The sequence below is a fragment of the Garra rufa genome, chromosome 5 (genome assembly GCF_049309525.1).
Source record: "Garra rufa chromosome 5, GarRuf1.0, whole genome shotgun sequence".
Taxonomy (NCBI): domain Eukaryota; kingdom Metazoa; phylum Chordata; class Actinopteri; order Cypriniformes; family Cyprinidae; genus Garra; species Garra rufa.
This window is the reverse complement of record NC_133365.1, coordinates 13,223,657-13,241,341: the sequence shown is the minus strand read 5'-3', so window position 1 is coordinate 13,241,341 and position 17,685 is coordinate 13,223,657. Positions and strand designations below refer to the sequence as shown.

General features: G+C 36.8%; 1 protein-coding gene across 1 annotated transcript in view; it reads right to left on the bottom strand.

Moving 5' to 3' along the window:
* tmem8b (transmembrane protein 8B) overlaps positions 1-12,132 on the bottom strand; it is a 183,651-nt gene extending 171,519 nt beyond the window's left edge. Inside the window, exon 1 of the mRNA XM_073840667.1 lies at positions 11,889-12,132. Coding sequence (XP_073696768.1) covers positions 11,889-11,973 — 85 coding nt within the window. The 5' untranslated portion in view covers positions 11,974-12,132. The remainder of the gene's footprint in view (positions 1-11,888) is intronic.
* Positions 12,133-17,685: the final 5,553 nt, after the last annotated feature.

Here is a 17,685-nt window from a genome sequence, read left to right as displayed (position 1 = left end):
GGCCCGTTGTCAATAGACCAATTTGGAGTAGACGTTACAGTTATGTCAGTAAAAAAATACTATTTAAACCTATAACATTTTACATTTACCTATTTTATCTCAGAATTCAGAATTTTTTTATGTCGTTTATATGTTGTATTTAAGACTTTAGAACTCAATTTAACGCAGCAATAGCAAGTTTGTCAGTTCTGAGGGAAAAAATAAACTCATGACTTTAGCTGAGAGGAAAAGGGAGAATGTATTTTCTTATCAGAATTGTGAGATATAATCTCGAAATTGAGAAAATAAAGTCAGAATTTTATTCTTTTATTCCATGACTTCCATGTCATTAACCCTCACAGCCTCATTTTCATCTAAGAAAAATATGTCACTAGCTGTCCATCTCTTCACCTACCCCTCCCTTTATCACAGATTCATTCTTTTACTCGTAGGTACAGTCCTGTCCTTCCCTTATAATTCCCACATTGTCCTTCCCACATTCTAAAAGCTGTTTCACTCTGAAATATGTCATAATATCAAGTCAGTCATAACTTCTGTTACATGACTTTAAGTTTGCTGAGCAGGACACTAATGAGATGGTGTGAAATAAAAAAATCAAAATGGCAATATGCAACAGAGGTTTCCTTTTGTTACATTTAAATTGTCATTGCCTTATTGTAGTTGTACAAATTAAAACAAGGTTAAGATACTGACAAACAGTAGTTTTTAGTTGGACTCGGTCGGACTCGACTCGGACTCGACCCATTTGGACTCGGACTTGAGTCCGACTCGGCCCATTTTGGACTCGGACTTGACTCGGACTCGACTGGTTAAAGACTCGGACTCGACTCGGACTCGACTTACGTGGACTCGACCCAACACTACTTTTTAGTAAACTCTGTGTTCACAAACAATGTTCTCAATGCTCGAGTTCATGTGTAGAGACCCAACAAAACGAAATCACGGTCAATCTCAAAAAACGGCTCGTTTGTCGTAATTATGCTTTTAGATAGAAGTTTGTCTCATTTACAGTAAAAAAAAAAACAGCCCAGGTTGCATTTTGGCAATAGTTATCCCTTAACACTATCAGTTAGGTTTACGGTAGAGTTTAGTGTAGTGTATGTTTTTTTTTCAAACACAACAGAGCACTGACCTTTTGTCACGAGACATTTAATTTCTAATTTAATACATACATCATTCAATGCAATAAAACAATGCCAGAGTCACGTTTATCTGTTTCGAATAAAATGGAACACACTTTTAAAGCCACTCACAAAGCTTAGATGCTAGCATTTTTGCAGAAATGTCACCACAGACAATGAGCTTGGGTTGCCTAGTTTATATTCCTACTTCATAAAAGGATTAATTGACCCCAAAATTAAAATTTTGTCATTATTTACTCACTCATGTCATTCAAGCCTGTATATCATCCCCTCAAAATAAAAGTTTGTTTTAACTTGAAGAAACTGTGAGAGAAATATATATATATTGAGTCGTTAAATACTGCATTCATGGGGTGTCAGAATGATCGGAAAAATTATTTCCTGAATGAGAAAACTGACGTGAACGTCGGAAAGCTTTGATGATACAAATCCAAGACATCTGGCCATTTTCACATTTCAAATTAAAAGCACAAATCGTCGGGAAATGAAATCATCCAAGAAGCACGTGAATTCAGAACCTATCGTTACTCTTGCTCTGACTGCAGCAGGTGGTCTGTCCTTAGCTAACGTTACATTAAACACGCTTAACTTAAACTTATATATATGAAAGTACTACTATGACTATTACTATTACTATTACTAATTAAATTACTTTTAAAACATAATTTATGGAATATTTACCAGAAAAATTATTTACCAGAATTGATTTACCAAAAAAGTTAAATACACAACACAGTATTTCTGAAAAAAAGAAAGAAAGATTAATAATAATAATAATAATAATAATAATATTTTTCAATAAAATCAGTTAATTGGATATGCTTTTGAATATTAAAATTTAATGAAACCATTCAAATGGAATCCAGAAAATTATTGGAAATTCTGTATTTACCAAATACAGAATTTGGTAATAAATAAATAAATAAATATAATACAAATTTTGTTAAAATTTTAATAAAGTGCAGTTAATTTTTAAGTTTCATAAATCAATTAATTATACATATTTTTTTTTTTTTTATTTTTTTTTTTTATTTAACCTACCTTTAAAACAGAGTCTAGAAAAATTGGAAAAAATAATTTCCGGAAAAATTAAAACAGAAAAAAAGGGGATTCAGAAAAAATTAAAACAGAATTGTGACCCTGGACCACAAAACCAGTCTTAAATAGCACACGTTTATTTGTAGCAATAGGCAAAAATTCATTGTATGGGGCAAAATGAACAATTTTTATTTTATGTCAAAAATCATAAGTAAAGATCATGTTCAATGAATATATTTTGTAAATTTCCTGCTGTAAATATATTAAAACATAATTTTTGATTAGTAATATGCATTGCTAAGATCTTCATTTGGACAACTTTAAAGGTGATTTTCCTCAGATTCCAGATTTTCAAACAATTGTATCTTGGTCAAATATTGCCCTATCCTATCAATACATCAATGGAAACCTTTTTTCTTTTTTCAGTTTTTCAGATTTCAAAAAGTTGACCCATATGACTGGTTTTGTGGTCCAGGGTCACAATTTTGGAAAAAACAAAATAGGGCCCTACACAGGTTTGGAAAGACATGAGGGTTAGTAAATCATGACCATTTTTTTGTTGGGTAAACTCACTTTAATAATTCACACACACTCCGTCACCATGTCCTTTTCTCCTATGCAGACCAAAAACAGGTGCTTTTTTTTCACCAAGAGTAGCAAGTTCCCAGAGGAAACTTTAGTTTGGCTGGTGCTGGATTACATGTGGATTAGTGCTCCTAATGGCCCTGATCTCTCCTAATTCCCATCAATCCTTCTCATCTGAAACATGAAGAACTGAAAGAGAAATCACAAAAACCCAGCTTACGCGAATTGGAAATTCGGTATGCGCTGATTTTTCTGTACAACAGAAAGGCGAAGCCGCTCGTTAACGATTTTCAATGTTTTTTCCTCTAAGCCGTTGAACTCCCCACATTCTGTAATCAAGAACAGAGCCTTTCGAAGTCGAAAAAAGAAGTTTCCTCTTCAGACGGTTCCGCTAATTAATGTTTGCTTGAGGATGAGAGAAATGTGTCGCGGTAACCTTTCACAGCAAGCCGCGTGAATTGGAGGATATAGTGTCATGGGGCGCAAGAGTGTGATTGAAAAAAAGAAGGCAGAAGAGATCCTGATGAGGAATAGAGAGCTCTTTTCCCCTGGTAGCAGTTGGTGACTCAGTAAGGGAACGGATGTGCCGAGCCGAGTGCAATTAGCAAAGTGGCCCTAATGCCAAAATCACACAGAGAGGAGCAGAGGACGACAGTCCAGCCCTCTGGAGGAGAACACAAGCTTCGGTGTTGCATACATTGCACCATATGTCTCCTCATTCCAACAGCTGAGAGAGGAGTACTGCTGGTTTAAATTGAATAAAGCTGCTGGATCAGAAGGTGGCACTCAAAACAAATACAATCTGATAATGCCATCCTCCTCTCCACTCAATATGGTTTATGTTGGTGTTATGCTCAAAAGCGTTTAGAATCACTTCAGCTGTCACTTGCTCAAGTGCAGTTAGTGTCCGTTAATGGATGGCTTTATAATATATTTTGGTTTTGACTGTTTTTTTTGTGATCCCCTAAAGTGATTCATGGCAAAGATAGCTTGGCAGTAATAAATGACAAACAGGGCGTCTGATGCAGATATAATAAAGTCCAAGTCATAAAACTGTCATATTCACCAATACGCTAAATCTAAGAACATCTCTGGCTTCATCAATTACCTGCTGCATTTCCTGACAGTCATAGCATTTTATCCTTTCTCTGCATATATATGCACATCAGGAATGCAATGTACAAACATGCAATGCTGGTAGAACAAACTGCTGAAAGGTGATTGCCAATTAAATTTTATGTCGATGACTCATTGATACAACATAATTTCACCTACTTGGTGGACCTTTTTTGGTAACACTTTAGAATAGGCAACACTTATTCACTATTAACTACGACTTTTCCCTCAATAAATTCCTAATTTGCTGCTTATTAATAGTTAGTAAGGTAGTTGTTAGGTTTAGGTATTGGGTAGGATTAGGGATGTAGAATAAGGTCATGCAGAATAAGGCATTAATATGTGCTTAATTAGTACTAATAAATGGCCAATATTCTAGTAATATGCATGCTAATAAGTCGTAGTTAATAGTGAATAAGTGTTACCTATTCTAAAGAGTTACCCATTTTTTTAATTATGTTTTGCTCACTACTGTACTCGCAAAATTGCTGAACATTATTTTCACAGCCAAACTGATCTTTAGAGCTGTCAGCTATTTCAAACAAACTGGAAACAGAAAAAAGTGTCTTGAATTATCCCACAATGATGATTCATTCATAATGACTCATCCTTGCTAAACAGTATTGGAAATGATGAATTGGTGACCCTGGAAAATGTCTTGGTTTTAGTTCTAGGTCTTGTTTCGCACATTCTCGGCAAGCAGCTGTGCACTGTGACTAAGGTTATGAGCAAAAAATGACGTGAATACAGTAACTTTTCTGCTGTTTTTGAATCAACAGCAATGAGTGAATACACATCTAAAACGAATAGGTCTAATGTATAGAGTAGACTATTTTGAAGTAGATGTCACAGTTATGTCACTGTGCTGCACACGCACTGTGGTGGCAGAAAAACACTGGTAACAAGTGAAGGGAAACCGGTAAAATCCATGGAGTAAGATAAAAATGTATTGACATGCCTTTGGATGTCAGAATCAGAATGCAAATCATTTTTATAGAATATATTAAAACTATACGCAGATATTTGATGTTGACTATGGATGAAACCTGCTATGATTATTCTACTTTTAAAGCATAAATTTTATTTAAACAATAGCATTACATAATATTCACGTACGCAGTTCATTGAGAACATAGTATATAAGCCCTACAGTTACATCATGAAATGCTATTTAAAGGTTACCCCACTCCAAAATGAAAATTTTGTCATTAATCACTTACACCCATGTCTTTCCAAACCCGTAAAAGCTTTGTCTTTGGAACACAAATTAAGATATTTTTGATGCATTCTGACAGCTCTCTGACTCTCCCATAGACAGCAATGTAATTAACACAACCAACGTCCAGAAACGCAGCAAGGAGATCTGTAAAATAATCCATGTGACATCAGGGGTTCAACCGTAATTTTACGAAACTACAAGAATTAAACAGCGTATGATGCATCACGTGGATATGTTGTATACCTCGTTTTATGTAATTTACGCTTTGATTTGACTGAAAACAGCATATCTGCGTGGCGCAGCTGACTAAGAACAGCATACGCTGTTTGTGTTCAGTGGATATGCTCCAAAATAGCGCTAGGGTGATGCGGAGGAGACAAATTGTGGAATAAAGTCGTTAGTTTTGTTTTCTTTGCATGCAAAAAGAAATTCTTGTAGCTTCGTAAAATTACGGTTGAACCCCTGATGTCACATGGATTTTTTTACCAATATCCTTGCTACACTGCAAAAAATGCTTTTCTTACTTAGATTTGTTTGTCTTGTTTACAACCCAAATATCTACAAATTCTTAAATCAAGAAGAATTTTCTAGACAAGACCCCATTGGCATATAATCTGCCAATGGGGTAAGCAAAAAAATCTCATTTCAAACAGAAAACAAGATTATTTTTCTGACCCTATTGGCAGATTATTTTGCTTGTTTCAAGCAAAAACGCACTTAATTTTGCCTTGTTTTTTTTCTGAAAACAAGACAATAATTTTTACTCGTCTAGAAAATCCTTTTTGATTTAAGAATCTTTAGATATTTTGGCTGTAAACAAGACAAAAAATCCATGTAAGAAATGCATTTTTTGCAGTGTACATTTCTGGACGTTGATCGTGTTAATTAGATTGCTGTCTACAGGAGGGTCAGAGAGCTGAATGCATAAAAATATCTTAATTTGTATTCCGAAGACAAACAAAGCTTTTACGGTTTTGGAACGACATGAGGGTAAGTAATTAATGACAAAATTTTCGTTTTAGTGTGGAGTAACCCTTTAAATCTGTAACATTTTACAGAACATTTACCTATTTTATCACACAGTTCTGAATATTTTTCTCACAAATGCAATATTATATATCCTAGTTCTGACTTTTCAACTCAGTTTAACTAAACAATAGCGAGTTTGTCAATTCTGAGAAAAAAAAAGCAGAAGAGTAGGATATAAACTCATGATTCTGAGCTGAGGGGAAAAGAGATAATGACGAGTTGATTATTCTCATCAGAATTGTGAGATATAATCTCGGAATTGTGAGAATCAAGTCAGAATTTTGAAATATAAACTTAAATTTACTTTTTTAAAATTCTTTTATTCCATGGCTTCCATAGACCGCTACTTGAAAATTATCATTTTCTCCGCCCACAAAGATGTCATCACTGTTTGCAAAAACTGAAATTGGTCTATATAATAACTTTAAAAGAATGAGCAAAATTTAAATTATTTCACCATTTTACATTAGGTTACACCAACGCAGTTCATTTTTAAGTGTCAGAACAGGTAGAAATATCTCTTTATCGCTTTAACAGGACTCTCAACCAGTAGAGCACATTTTGAGTCATGATATCGTGTTGTACTCAACTCAACCTGATTAAAGCATCTCGACCATCTGTATGTTGTGTTAAGCAAAAAACATTAGTTATTACTGCAGTTTTCAAAAATGTCGAAATTTCAAGATGGTTTTAACATAAGTAGTGAAATCACTCATAACGTGTGACTATTTTCATAATATTTCTGTTTTTATGCAATCAAATTTTAAAGAGCTTGTTTTGTTTTTTGTCTGGTTGTGACAATTAACAACTGCACATTCTGTTCTTACATTCAAAAGAAGTCTACTGCTGTTCTTCTAGCTGTTTCTCAAACAATGCAAGAAGAATTTGATATAAGCATTCATTACATAAAAGGCAACAGACCTAAGGACATTATTCTCAATAAAGGAAGAAGCCACAAGGTTGCCCCAAACATAACATCTTGAGGAACAGAGAAAGAAGCCAGAAGGTTTCCATGTGTAGAAATCTCAAGAGTTTATCCAGGGCTCCATATATTATTTATAAATGCTTTTTTCAACATCTTTATCACTGACTGTAAGATTTTCCCACAGTTGGGTTGCACGCACGACTCAACCATCTGAAGAACTTTTTGACAGTGCTCAACAATTTAGACATCACAAAAGCAGACTTCCATTAGTTACCGGAGACTTTGAGATTAGCAGCTTGGTGCGGCGCATATTGAATTATGCTATGGCGTCGCATCAATCAGAGAGCAGTGACGCGCATTCATCGGACTGAGCAAAGTAATGAAGCCCTAAATCTCCCTGTGGGTTTGTTGTGGCGCCGTTCATCTTGCAGCGTTTTAATTGATTTCGGACTTGCTCACGAGTAAAGGTGATATGCGTTGCTGCATGGGGACAGCTGATGAAACTAATGTTTGTGCTGTGTTATACGCACAGGAGTGTAAAGCAAGGATGTGAAGAATTTCCAGAATATTTTTTCTAATTCATACAAAATAATTGTTTAGTAGTAGTAATACTCTATATACAGTAAGGCCTGATACAAAGGCAGTGAAGAGACATTTGTAATTTTGTAATATGTGACCCTGGACCACAAAACCAGTCTTAAGTAGCATAGGTATATTTGTAGCAATAGCAAAAAATACATTGTATGGGTCAAAATGATTGATTTTTCTTTTATACCAAAAATCATTAGGATATTAAGTAAAGATTATGTTTCATGAAGATATTTTGTAAATCTCCTACCATGAATATATCAAAATGTTTTGATTTGTAATTGATTTGCATTGATAAGAACTTCTTTTGGACAACTTTAAAGGCGATTTTCTCATTATTTAGATTTGTTGCACCCTCAGGTTCCAGATTTTCAAATAGTTGTCTTGGCCAAATATGGTTCTATCCAAACCAGCTTATTTATTCAGCTTTCAGATGATGTATAAAACTCAATTTCGAAAAATTAACCCTTATGGTTTTGTGGTCCAGGTAAACTATACATATAGTACAGCCATGGGCTTCCTAAGTACCTTCCTATGTGTTTTTAGAATACCTGTTTTGATTTGAGTAAAATAAATAAGGTCTGCAGTTAACATTAGTTAAAGAGACATAAATGACACAAAATGTATAGCTGTAGAGAATTTGGAAAATGTATTTCTTTATTTTTATTGTCATAAGCATCAACAGCATTTTTAATGGCAAAATCAAAGTGTTTTAAAAGCAATGGACAAATAGTCTTCTTACAACACTGCAATAACATCTTTAAGATCTATTAATTTGTTATTTGTTAAAAATCAAGATTTCAGTTCTCAAATGTGACCCTGGACCACAAAACCAGTTTTATTTGATATTTATGCATGATTTGAACGTTAAATATATAAGGATAGGACAGGATATGATAGGGCAATATTTGACTGAGATACAACTATTTGAAAATCTGGAATCTGAGGGTGCAAAAAATCTTTGCATCTTTACCTAATATCCTAATGATTTTTGACATAAAAGAAAAATCAATAATTTTGACCCATACAATGTATTTTTGGCTATTGTTACAAAATTATACATGTGATACTTAAGACTGGTTATGTGTTTTTTTATGAATTTGATTTTAAAACATAAATTGCTATCAAATTGCAACTGACTGCACTGAAAAAACTTGTGTATAAACAATTTTCGCTCGTAAAATTTCACAATTAATTAAAAAAAATGGAAATTACCACAAGTTCTTAAGTTAAAGGCTTAAATATACAAATAAACATACTGCAATAATCGCTACTTTATTTATAACTTAAAATATATTTTTACACTTACACCAAATATTTTTTACACTGTTTAAGGTACGACACAAAATATTTCTAAAGTCTCTTTAAATAATGTTAACCACAGACTTTTTTTTTTACTCATAAATATTAAATCATGAACCATAATCATGACCCATTCAAGACTTATAAGTAAATAAACCTAAAAACCTAAAAAAGACAAATTGCTCTGTTTTCTCTTTTGTACACTGTTTTGAATATAAGCGTGTACTAAATGCAAAACCCAAAGGGAAATTCCCAGCCCAAAATAGCTGGTTTGGCCAACAAACTGACATCACAAATAAGCTACTGGCTTCACAACAGGAAATAGTCTTAATTGGTCATTCAACATCTAAACTACAGCTGCTGGTACAGACGAGCCAGTGCTGTCTCAACAACGGCTGTCATCCTCATATGTTAAACTGAGTTCAACTCAATAATAACACGCCACCTACTTACACAGTAAATGTGAGTGTTAAGTAATGTACTACCACTCAGTGCAAAGCTTCCTTTCACGGGTCACATCTCAACATAATGGGATCTCACAAGCATGCTTTCGTTTTAACATAAAAGTCCCTCTCACACTCAAAATACTACAAAGGTTTGTTACACACAAACACACACACTGTCAGATAGATAGATAGATAGATAGATAGATAGATAGATAGATAGATAGATAGATAGATAGATAGATAGATAGATAGATAGATAGATAGATAGATCTTTTGACCTAGACAAAATGTGTATTGACTGCAACAGTTCAAAAAAAGTGGATCTGATCGAACCTGGTCAAAACATTAAGAAGGTGTGAGAGCGACAGTCAGATTCCAGACTGAACAACAGAGACGGAGACAGAATCGGTAGGCTAAGGGACTCTTCTCTCACACACGGAGTCTCAGCCCAGCTCTTTGTCTACGTCTGTCACATTGAACTGTTTTCTTTGGTCTGCTCTGACTCGTTCTCCCAAGAGACTGGATGGCTCATTGGTCTTGCTCCTTTGTGCTAGCCTCAGAGCATCACTCCGTTCCTGCCGCTTGTCAATACTGTGATCAATGCGAGCGCACAGCCAAGTCCTGTGACTGGCGGATCTCCTTGCAACGTATTTTGGTGCTCTGTTAATCAAGTGATGTTTATGAATTGCTCATGCATTATGAATCTCGTCCGCAGTAAGCAAAGTAGACAAATAAGAAAAAGGTCTGCTGGAGGAAATGTAAAATGTTGTCCCCATCAAGACATTCCTCCTCGCTGCATATGCACTGCAGTTTGGTAAAATATAAAGTGAAAATCAATCAGAAATAAGGCAAGGTCAAAAGGGTAAAATCAAAAAGATTAAAAGATGCTCAAATTGAAAATAATCATGCTCACTGTAATATAAAACAGTATAGTCTTGTTTTATATACAGTCAAACCAAAACCAAAAATTATTCAGACACCTTCAACATTTCTCACATTATTAGTTTATTCTATACAGATTAGAAAATGGTAATACAACTCACAGTTAAACTGTGCCTAAACAAATTCATCTTGATAATGTCAGATAACTTTGATAGAAAGGTATGTAATGAATTATAATCAACCAAAATTTCACACAACTGTTAGTATGATAATATTTACACAACTATCAATACTTTGTTGACCTATAACCAAGCAATGCTTAATTTTGTTCAGTATGTGGTGTAAAAAGATTGCATTAGTTTAAGCACTTAAGCAAAACATGGTCAGTTTCACTGGTAGTCCACTGTATGGCACATTTTTGGGTATAATATGTCACTATTTATTTTATTTTGCTATCCTCACTTACGTAAATAAACTATAGAGTCCTGCACCCACTAATAAAAAAATATATATAAAAAAAAATTCTGGTCTCTGAATAATTTTTGGTTTGACTGAATACGTGTGTGTAGTGGTGTTAAATGGTTCATAACACTTTTTCACCACTTTGCATTCAATTGCTAAAAAAAATTCAGAAACTCTGAAAACTCATCAAATCATAAGTTATTTTCGCCAATATCTTTTCAAACAAATAATTGCACACTAACCTTGTAACGCTTCCAAAACGGACCAGTAAATGTCTAATAATAATAATACGCTATTTAAGTTTGTTTATTATCCTGGTACAATGGACCTGAGTGAAAAAAAAGAGCACAAAAGACAACAAGACCACAGTGCATGTTATTCCTGACGTACTTAAAAACAGCAAGAGATGTGAAGTCCGTGTCGGAGCTCAAGTACAGCTGACACTAAAGCTGCACAGCATCCATCAGATGCGCTTTCAGGCACAGCAGCGCAGGTATTGTCTTGCTGTGGCAGCCAGATTAACTTCCTTATCGATGCGATCTACACAAATGCATCACGAGATAAACAAGAAACAACTCGGCGCTCTTCGGCGCTTTCAGGCGTTTGATGACTAGAGGTAAGTCTCCAGACTTACACGCTGACATTAAAAAGCAATAATTGGATAATTGGCCTGCATATATTTCCCGAAGGCAACTGATTCTGATACTACGGGAATCACACTGAACTAAAACTGCTTATTGGCTACAACAGAATAAAACTGAGTACACCAGGGATATAAGGCAATAAAGTGTGTTCCGATACGGAACGCGATACATAATTACTTTGCTCTCAGTTTAGCCCGAGATTATGACAGAAGTCTTGCTAGACGTAAAGAAGCATCCACTTCTCGCGCGAAGCTCCTCAAGAATGTAGCACACTGTGGTCCGTGCTTTATTCTCGGGGATGTGCCTAGGACAGCATTAAAACACAAATAAGACACCGGCGCGAAGAAGAAGAAAACGCATTCCACCTGCTGTGTGGCCAAAGTGCACTAGCATTGAATGTGATACAGGCTACGGCCAAGGCATTCAGTAAAGTAGTTCAGCACCAGCACAAAGGACAGCTCCACTGCATCAAGATAGAGATCTCACTTCAACCCTCAGTGAACGACTCACCTCCGAGAGAGCAGAGCAAGGTGTAAACAAGCAACAGGATCTCCAGGCCGCCCATCCCCGACCTAAACACTTCCAGCCACCACATCGTGATAAACTGACTGTTTACGCCCCGACGGCACGGACGCGATTTTTATATCGCTACGCTTGTCCACATTTTCAGCTCTTGCAACGGACCAGCTGTTCGCGCATGACGTAATAGCGAAGAGGCTATTCCGAGAAAGCCCCGCCTCTTCTCTACTGCGATTGGAGCTTCGCCACACATCCATTCAATTGATTGGCGGATGGGAAGGTCAGTCAAAGGGACTGGCGTCTCGCTCTGTCCTGGTAGGAGACATGAGTGGTTTGTCCGACAAATGAGCAGCATTTCAAGTTTACTTCGTGAAGGACCAAGTTACGGTGATGGTGTTCCGTGCCTTTCATTTGCAAGAAATGTTATTTGTTTATTATTATTATTATTATTATTATTATTATTATTATTATTATTATTATTATTATTATTATTATTATTTTAATGAGTGGAATTTACAATAGATATTTGATGACGAAGAATGCGCTGAACGTAATGATTTTTCTTTTATCACTTGAATTGAAGCTTTATTTATTTGTATTACTTTGCAGGTAAACAGAAAGGAAATAATATGTACATGGATACAATTGAGATAATATTCATTAGTTTTCGCAGACTCTGTTAAAGACGGAGGCCAATACTGCCATCTATTGGCCGCTTACAACTGACTAATATCTCAATAAGAGAACTCACAACTTTAATCCACGAAAATTTGACCCTAGGCCACAAAACCAGTCATAAGGGTTATTTTTTTAAATTGAGATTTATGCATCATCCGAATGCTGAATAAACAAGCTTTCCATTGATATATGGTTTGTTAGGATATGACAATATTTGTCTGAGATACTATTTCAAAATCTGTAATCTGAGGGTTAAAAAAAATACTGAGAAAATCGCCTTTAAAGTTGTCCAAATAAAGTTCTAGCAATGTATATTACTAATCAAAACTTAAGCTTGGATATATTTACGGTAAGAAATTTACAAAATATCTTTTATGAAACATGATCTTTACTTAATATCCTAATGATTTTTATCGATAATTTTGACCCATACAATGAATTTTTGGCTATTGCTACAAATATACCCATGCTACTTAAGACTGGTTTTGTGGTCCAGGATCACATATGCCCACTAAAGCACTAAAAGCACTGGTTTACCTTTAAACATTTTCACAATGTACTATATATGTTCCTAATTTAACCTATGAGCCAGCCTGGCCTGTTGAAAAAAAAGAACAGCTAAACCCAGCCTATGGTTGGCTGGTTTTAGCTGGTCATCCAGCCTGGTCTAAGCTGGTCAGCAGGCTGGTTTTAGAGGGATTTTGGCCACTTCCTTAGATGGTCGGGCTGGTCTTAGCAAAAACCAACTTGACCAGACTAGCCAGACTGGGAGACCAGCTAAAACCATGTTTTTTGGCGTATTCCTATTTGTATCCCTGGTGAAAAAAAACCCAGCTAAAACCAGCCTAGGCTGGTTGGCTGGTTTTAGCTGGTCAACCAGCCTGGTTTTAGAGGGGTTTTAGCCACTTTTCCAACCTGGCCAGACTGGTCTTAGCTGGTCAAGCTGGGAAACCACCAGCTAAAACTAGCCTGACCAGCCTGGCCAAGCTGGGAGACCAGCTAAAACCAGCTACTTCCAGCTTAAACCAGCTAAGACCAGCCAAACAGCCTAGGCTGGTTTTAGAAGTTTTTTCAGAGTTTTACTACAAACATCATGGTTTAACTACGGTTAGTGTAGCAAAACTTTTGCTAATTTGTTGTTACCATGATATAACTATAGTATCTGTGTTTTTTGTTTGTTTGTTTGTTTGTTTGTTTGTTTGTTTGTTTGTTTGTTTGTTTGTTTGTTTGTTTGTTTGTTTGTTTGTTTTATTTGTGGTAAATCCATGATTAAATTTCATAAAATTAAAATTACCAAACTGCGTCACCAACCCTATTTCATCAGGCAAACGCTTTGTAAAACTACGACTGTACTAACGTTTTTCAGATGTTTACAACAACGTTTACAACAATATATAAAAACTGAGCCTGAAAATGTGATCATGGGTAGGATGAATGAGCGAAAGTTAACTTAAGTTCACTTACCTTAAACTAAGCCGACTTCTTTGGTAAGACCACCTTCTTGATAATTTTTCCACAGCGAATTTTAATTATTGCTGAAAAAAATGTTAACCCTGACCTATGTAAGCCGATGGCTTTTTATTACAGTCACAAACAGCTCAAACGGTGCTAGTCAGCTGAACTAAAGCTCAAACGAATAAACACGTCTTTCAATCACAACCTGCACTTTTGTTTTTTACCGCTAGATATCGCTCCTACTCCATCACTAATCAGTAGTGCCAGGCACATGGTTGTACTTCATTCTCTGTAATGATGGTCTGATCGTTATAAATAAATAAACATTTCATACTTCGTGGACCTTTGCAGACATTTTTTCCATTCTTGAATTCGCTATAATTACTATCTTTTACTCTTGCTTTTCGTTTTCACCCTGAAGATAAACAATAGCTGACTAAAATAAATATAAGGAAAATATGATGAATATATTCACCTTATTTTCCCGTAAGAGTGGGCACGGCCATTTGTAAATGTCATTGGTCTGGCTTCTGGTCTCATCTGCCTCCAGCTATTTTTAGCTGTACAAAACAGCTCGTTTTTGTGATTTATATTGCAAATTGGTGTCTCTTAATGTATTATCTTTATTATGAACACACTAGTTTGTAGTGCCAGAAGTTTTACTGTTTACTGCACGTTGTTATTCTTATCGTTATTTCCTTAAACCAGTTACAGTAATAAACTCCAATAGGCTACTTCTGCGTTAAAGAAAAAGGTGGATAGTGTGCTGAAAAACAGCTAAATCGTATCTGGACAGCCACTGAATTTCCCCTAAACCAGTATTGTTTTTCATGGCACGTTCTAAACTGTTTATTTTGTTACCTAATAATATATCTTAATGTGTTGCTTTGGCTGTGTTTTATAGTTTAATGATGTATTTGTTGATGAGAAGTCATTTAATGAGTCACTTTCTGTTTGTCAGACACCATCACTGTTTTTGACATGTCTTACTGTAATAGCTCCCAGATGCCTCTCTGTAGGCCCGAGGATCCATCATGCTGTTTTACTTTGGCCAGCTGGCCCCCCTACAGCTGCTGAAGGCTCACGTGCTCACAGTTACTGCTGTCAGACCTGCATGAATTCAGACTGGAATGGAGGTCAGTGGGGAAACTCTGAGTGTGTGTGTGTGTGTGTGTGTGTGTGTGTGTGTGTGTGTGTGTGTGTGTGTGTGTGTGTGTGTGTGTGTACCTGGTATTCATCACGTTGTGGGGGCCAAATGTCCCCACAAGGATAGGAATACCAGTAGATTTTGACCTTGTGGGGACATTTCTCAGGTCCCCATGAGGAAACAGGCTTATAAATCATGCACAATGAGTTTTTTTGATGAAGTAAAAGTATGCACAATCTCCTGTGAGGGCTAGGTTTAGGTGTAGGGTAGGTGTAGGGCGATAGAAAGTACGGTTTGTACAGTATAAAAACCATTGCGCCTATGGAATGTCCCCATAAAACATGTAAACCCAAATGTGTGTGTGTGTGTGTGTGTGTGTGTGTGTGTGTGTGTGTGTGTGTGTGTGTGTGTGTGTGTGTGTGTGTGTGTTGTCTGAGTGGGTTTGTGGGAGACCACCCACATTTGCCGCATGCTTATTCAGCACTTGTGGTCTTTCTAGTCTTGTCCTCTGCTGCTCAGACTAGATAAACTGATGACTCATAAGAAACAGTAAAACTGAATTTTAGAAAAAAAGAAAAAAAAAATTTTCAGTAAGAAAATAATATACTGGTCAAAATTGACAATAAAGACATTTACAATGTTACAAAAGATTTCTATTTCAAATAAATGTGGTTATTTTGAAATGTATATTCTTTAAAGAATCTTTAAAAATATATCACTGCTTTCACAAAAATATTAAGCAGCACAATAGTTTTCAACCTTCATAATAATAATAACTATTTCTTGAGCACTAAATCAACATATTAAAATGATTTCTGAAGGATCATGTGACACTAGCGATGCTTTGCCATCACAAAAATGAATTACATTTTCTAATATATTAAATAGAAAACACAATATTACTGTCTTTACTTTATATTTTAACATATAAATACAGCCTTGGTGAACATAAACGATTTAACATTTTAAAATTGTACTTAATAAAATAATAAAATAAATAAAAATAATTGTGATTTAATTGTAATTTAATTTAAAATAACAAAACTCACATTTGTGAGATACAAAGTAACATTGTCAGACAAAGTCACATTTTGAAATATGTGTGCAATTAGGTAAAATAAAGTTTCAATTGTGAGATGAAGTTATAATTATCTTTTTATATTCCATTTACTCTGAACCAAAAACTACAGGCTCACATAGACATTGTCACGACCACACACAAAGGGAGAAGGTGAGTATCTTTCAAGGTATTTATTAACAAACGTGCACAGTACAACACACGTGCAATCGGGTGAAATAAGGTCTCTGTGGTCAAATCTTCAAACAAACACAACAGGTGAGTTCAAGTTCATAAGGATCATAGCGTTAGCAATAGTCACTTCCCTTTAACACGATTAACGTGTATCACAGGAGAACATCAGAGCAATCCACGAGGAGCACAGGAGAACATCGGAAGAATCCACGAGGAGCACAGGAGAGACAACAGGAGGGGGAGAAGATCCACAGAGAAACATCCATGCAACTTTGATACCAGCCGATGAGTGAGTGGCAGAGGTAGGTATATAAAGGGTGTGGTGATTGCCGGTGCAGGTGACGGTGATTAGTATTCTGGTGATGGTTCACGGGTGTGCTGTGGTGGTGATTGGCTGGTTGGTGGAGGATCGTGGTGATTGGGGCTGAGGGAACGTGCAGAGGGTGTGACATCACCCCCTCCTCCACGGGTGACTCCTGGCACCCAAGAACGGCGACGGGGACGACCACGACCTCTGGGAGCTGGGCGTTCGGGATGTTGGCGGTGGAATTCCTCGAGGAGAGTCGGGTCCAGGATGTCGTCACGGGGTATCCATGATCTCTCCTCGGGTCCGAACCCCTCCCAGTCCACTAGGTACTGGAGCTGGCCGTTCCGCCGCCGGGAGTCTAGGATTTCTTGGACTTGGTAGATGTTATCTCCAAGGATCTCTGGCGGGTCGGGAGGAGGAGGTGACTCCGACTCTGTGGAGGAAGGGAACAGGGGTTCAGTGTGGCGCTTGAGTAGGGAAACGTGAAACGAGGGGGCGATTCTGTAATGTGGAGGTAGGTTTAGACGGTAGGTGACAGGGTTGATCTGTGAGTGCACGGTGAAGGGCCCTATGTAGCGGGGACTCAGCTTCCTACTGGGCAGCCGGAGGCGTATGTCTCGAGTGGACAACCATACCTGGTCCCCGGGGAGGTAAACTGGGTTGGGTAACCTACGGCGGTTGGCATGTTCCGTATGCCTCCGTACTGCCCGCTGGAGATGGACGTGCGCTGAGTCCCACACCCTCTCGCTCTCTCGGAACCAGTGATCTACCGCGGGCACCTCGGAGGACTCTCCAGTCCATGGAAACAGAGCTGGTTGATAACCTAGAATGCATTGGAATGGGGTTAGACCAGTAGAGGTTTGACGGAGGGAATTTTGCGCATACTCAGCCCACGGTAGATACTGGCTCCAGGTGTTTTGATGTTGGGAACAGTACGTCCGAAGGTAGC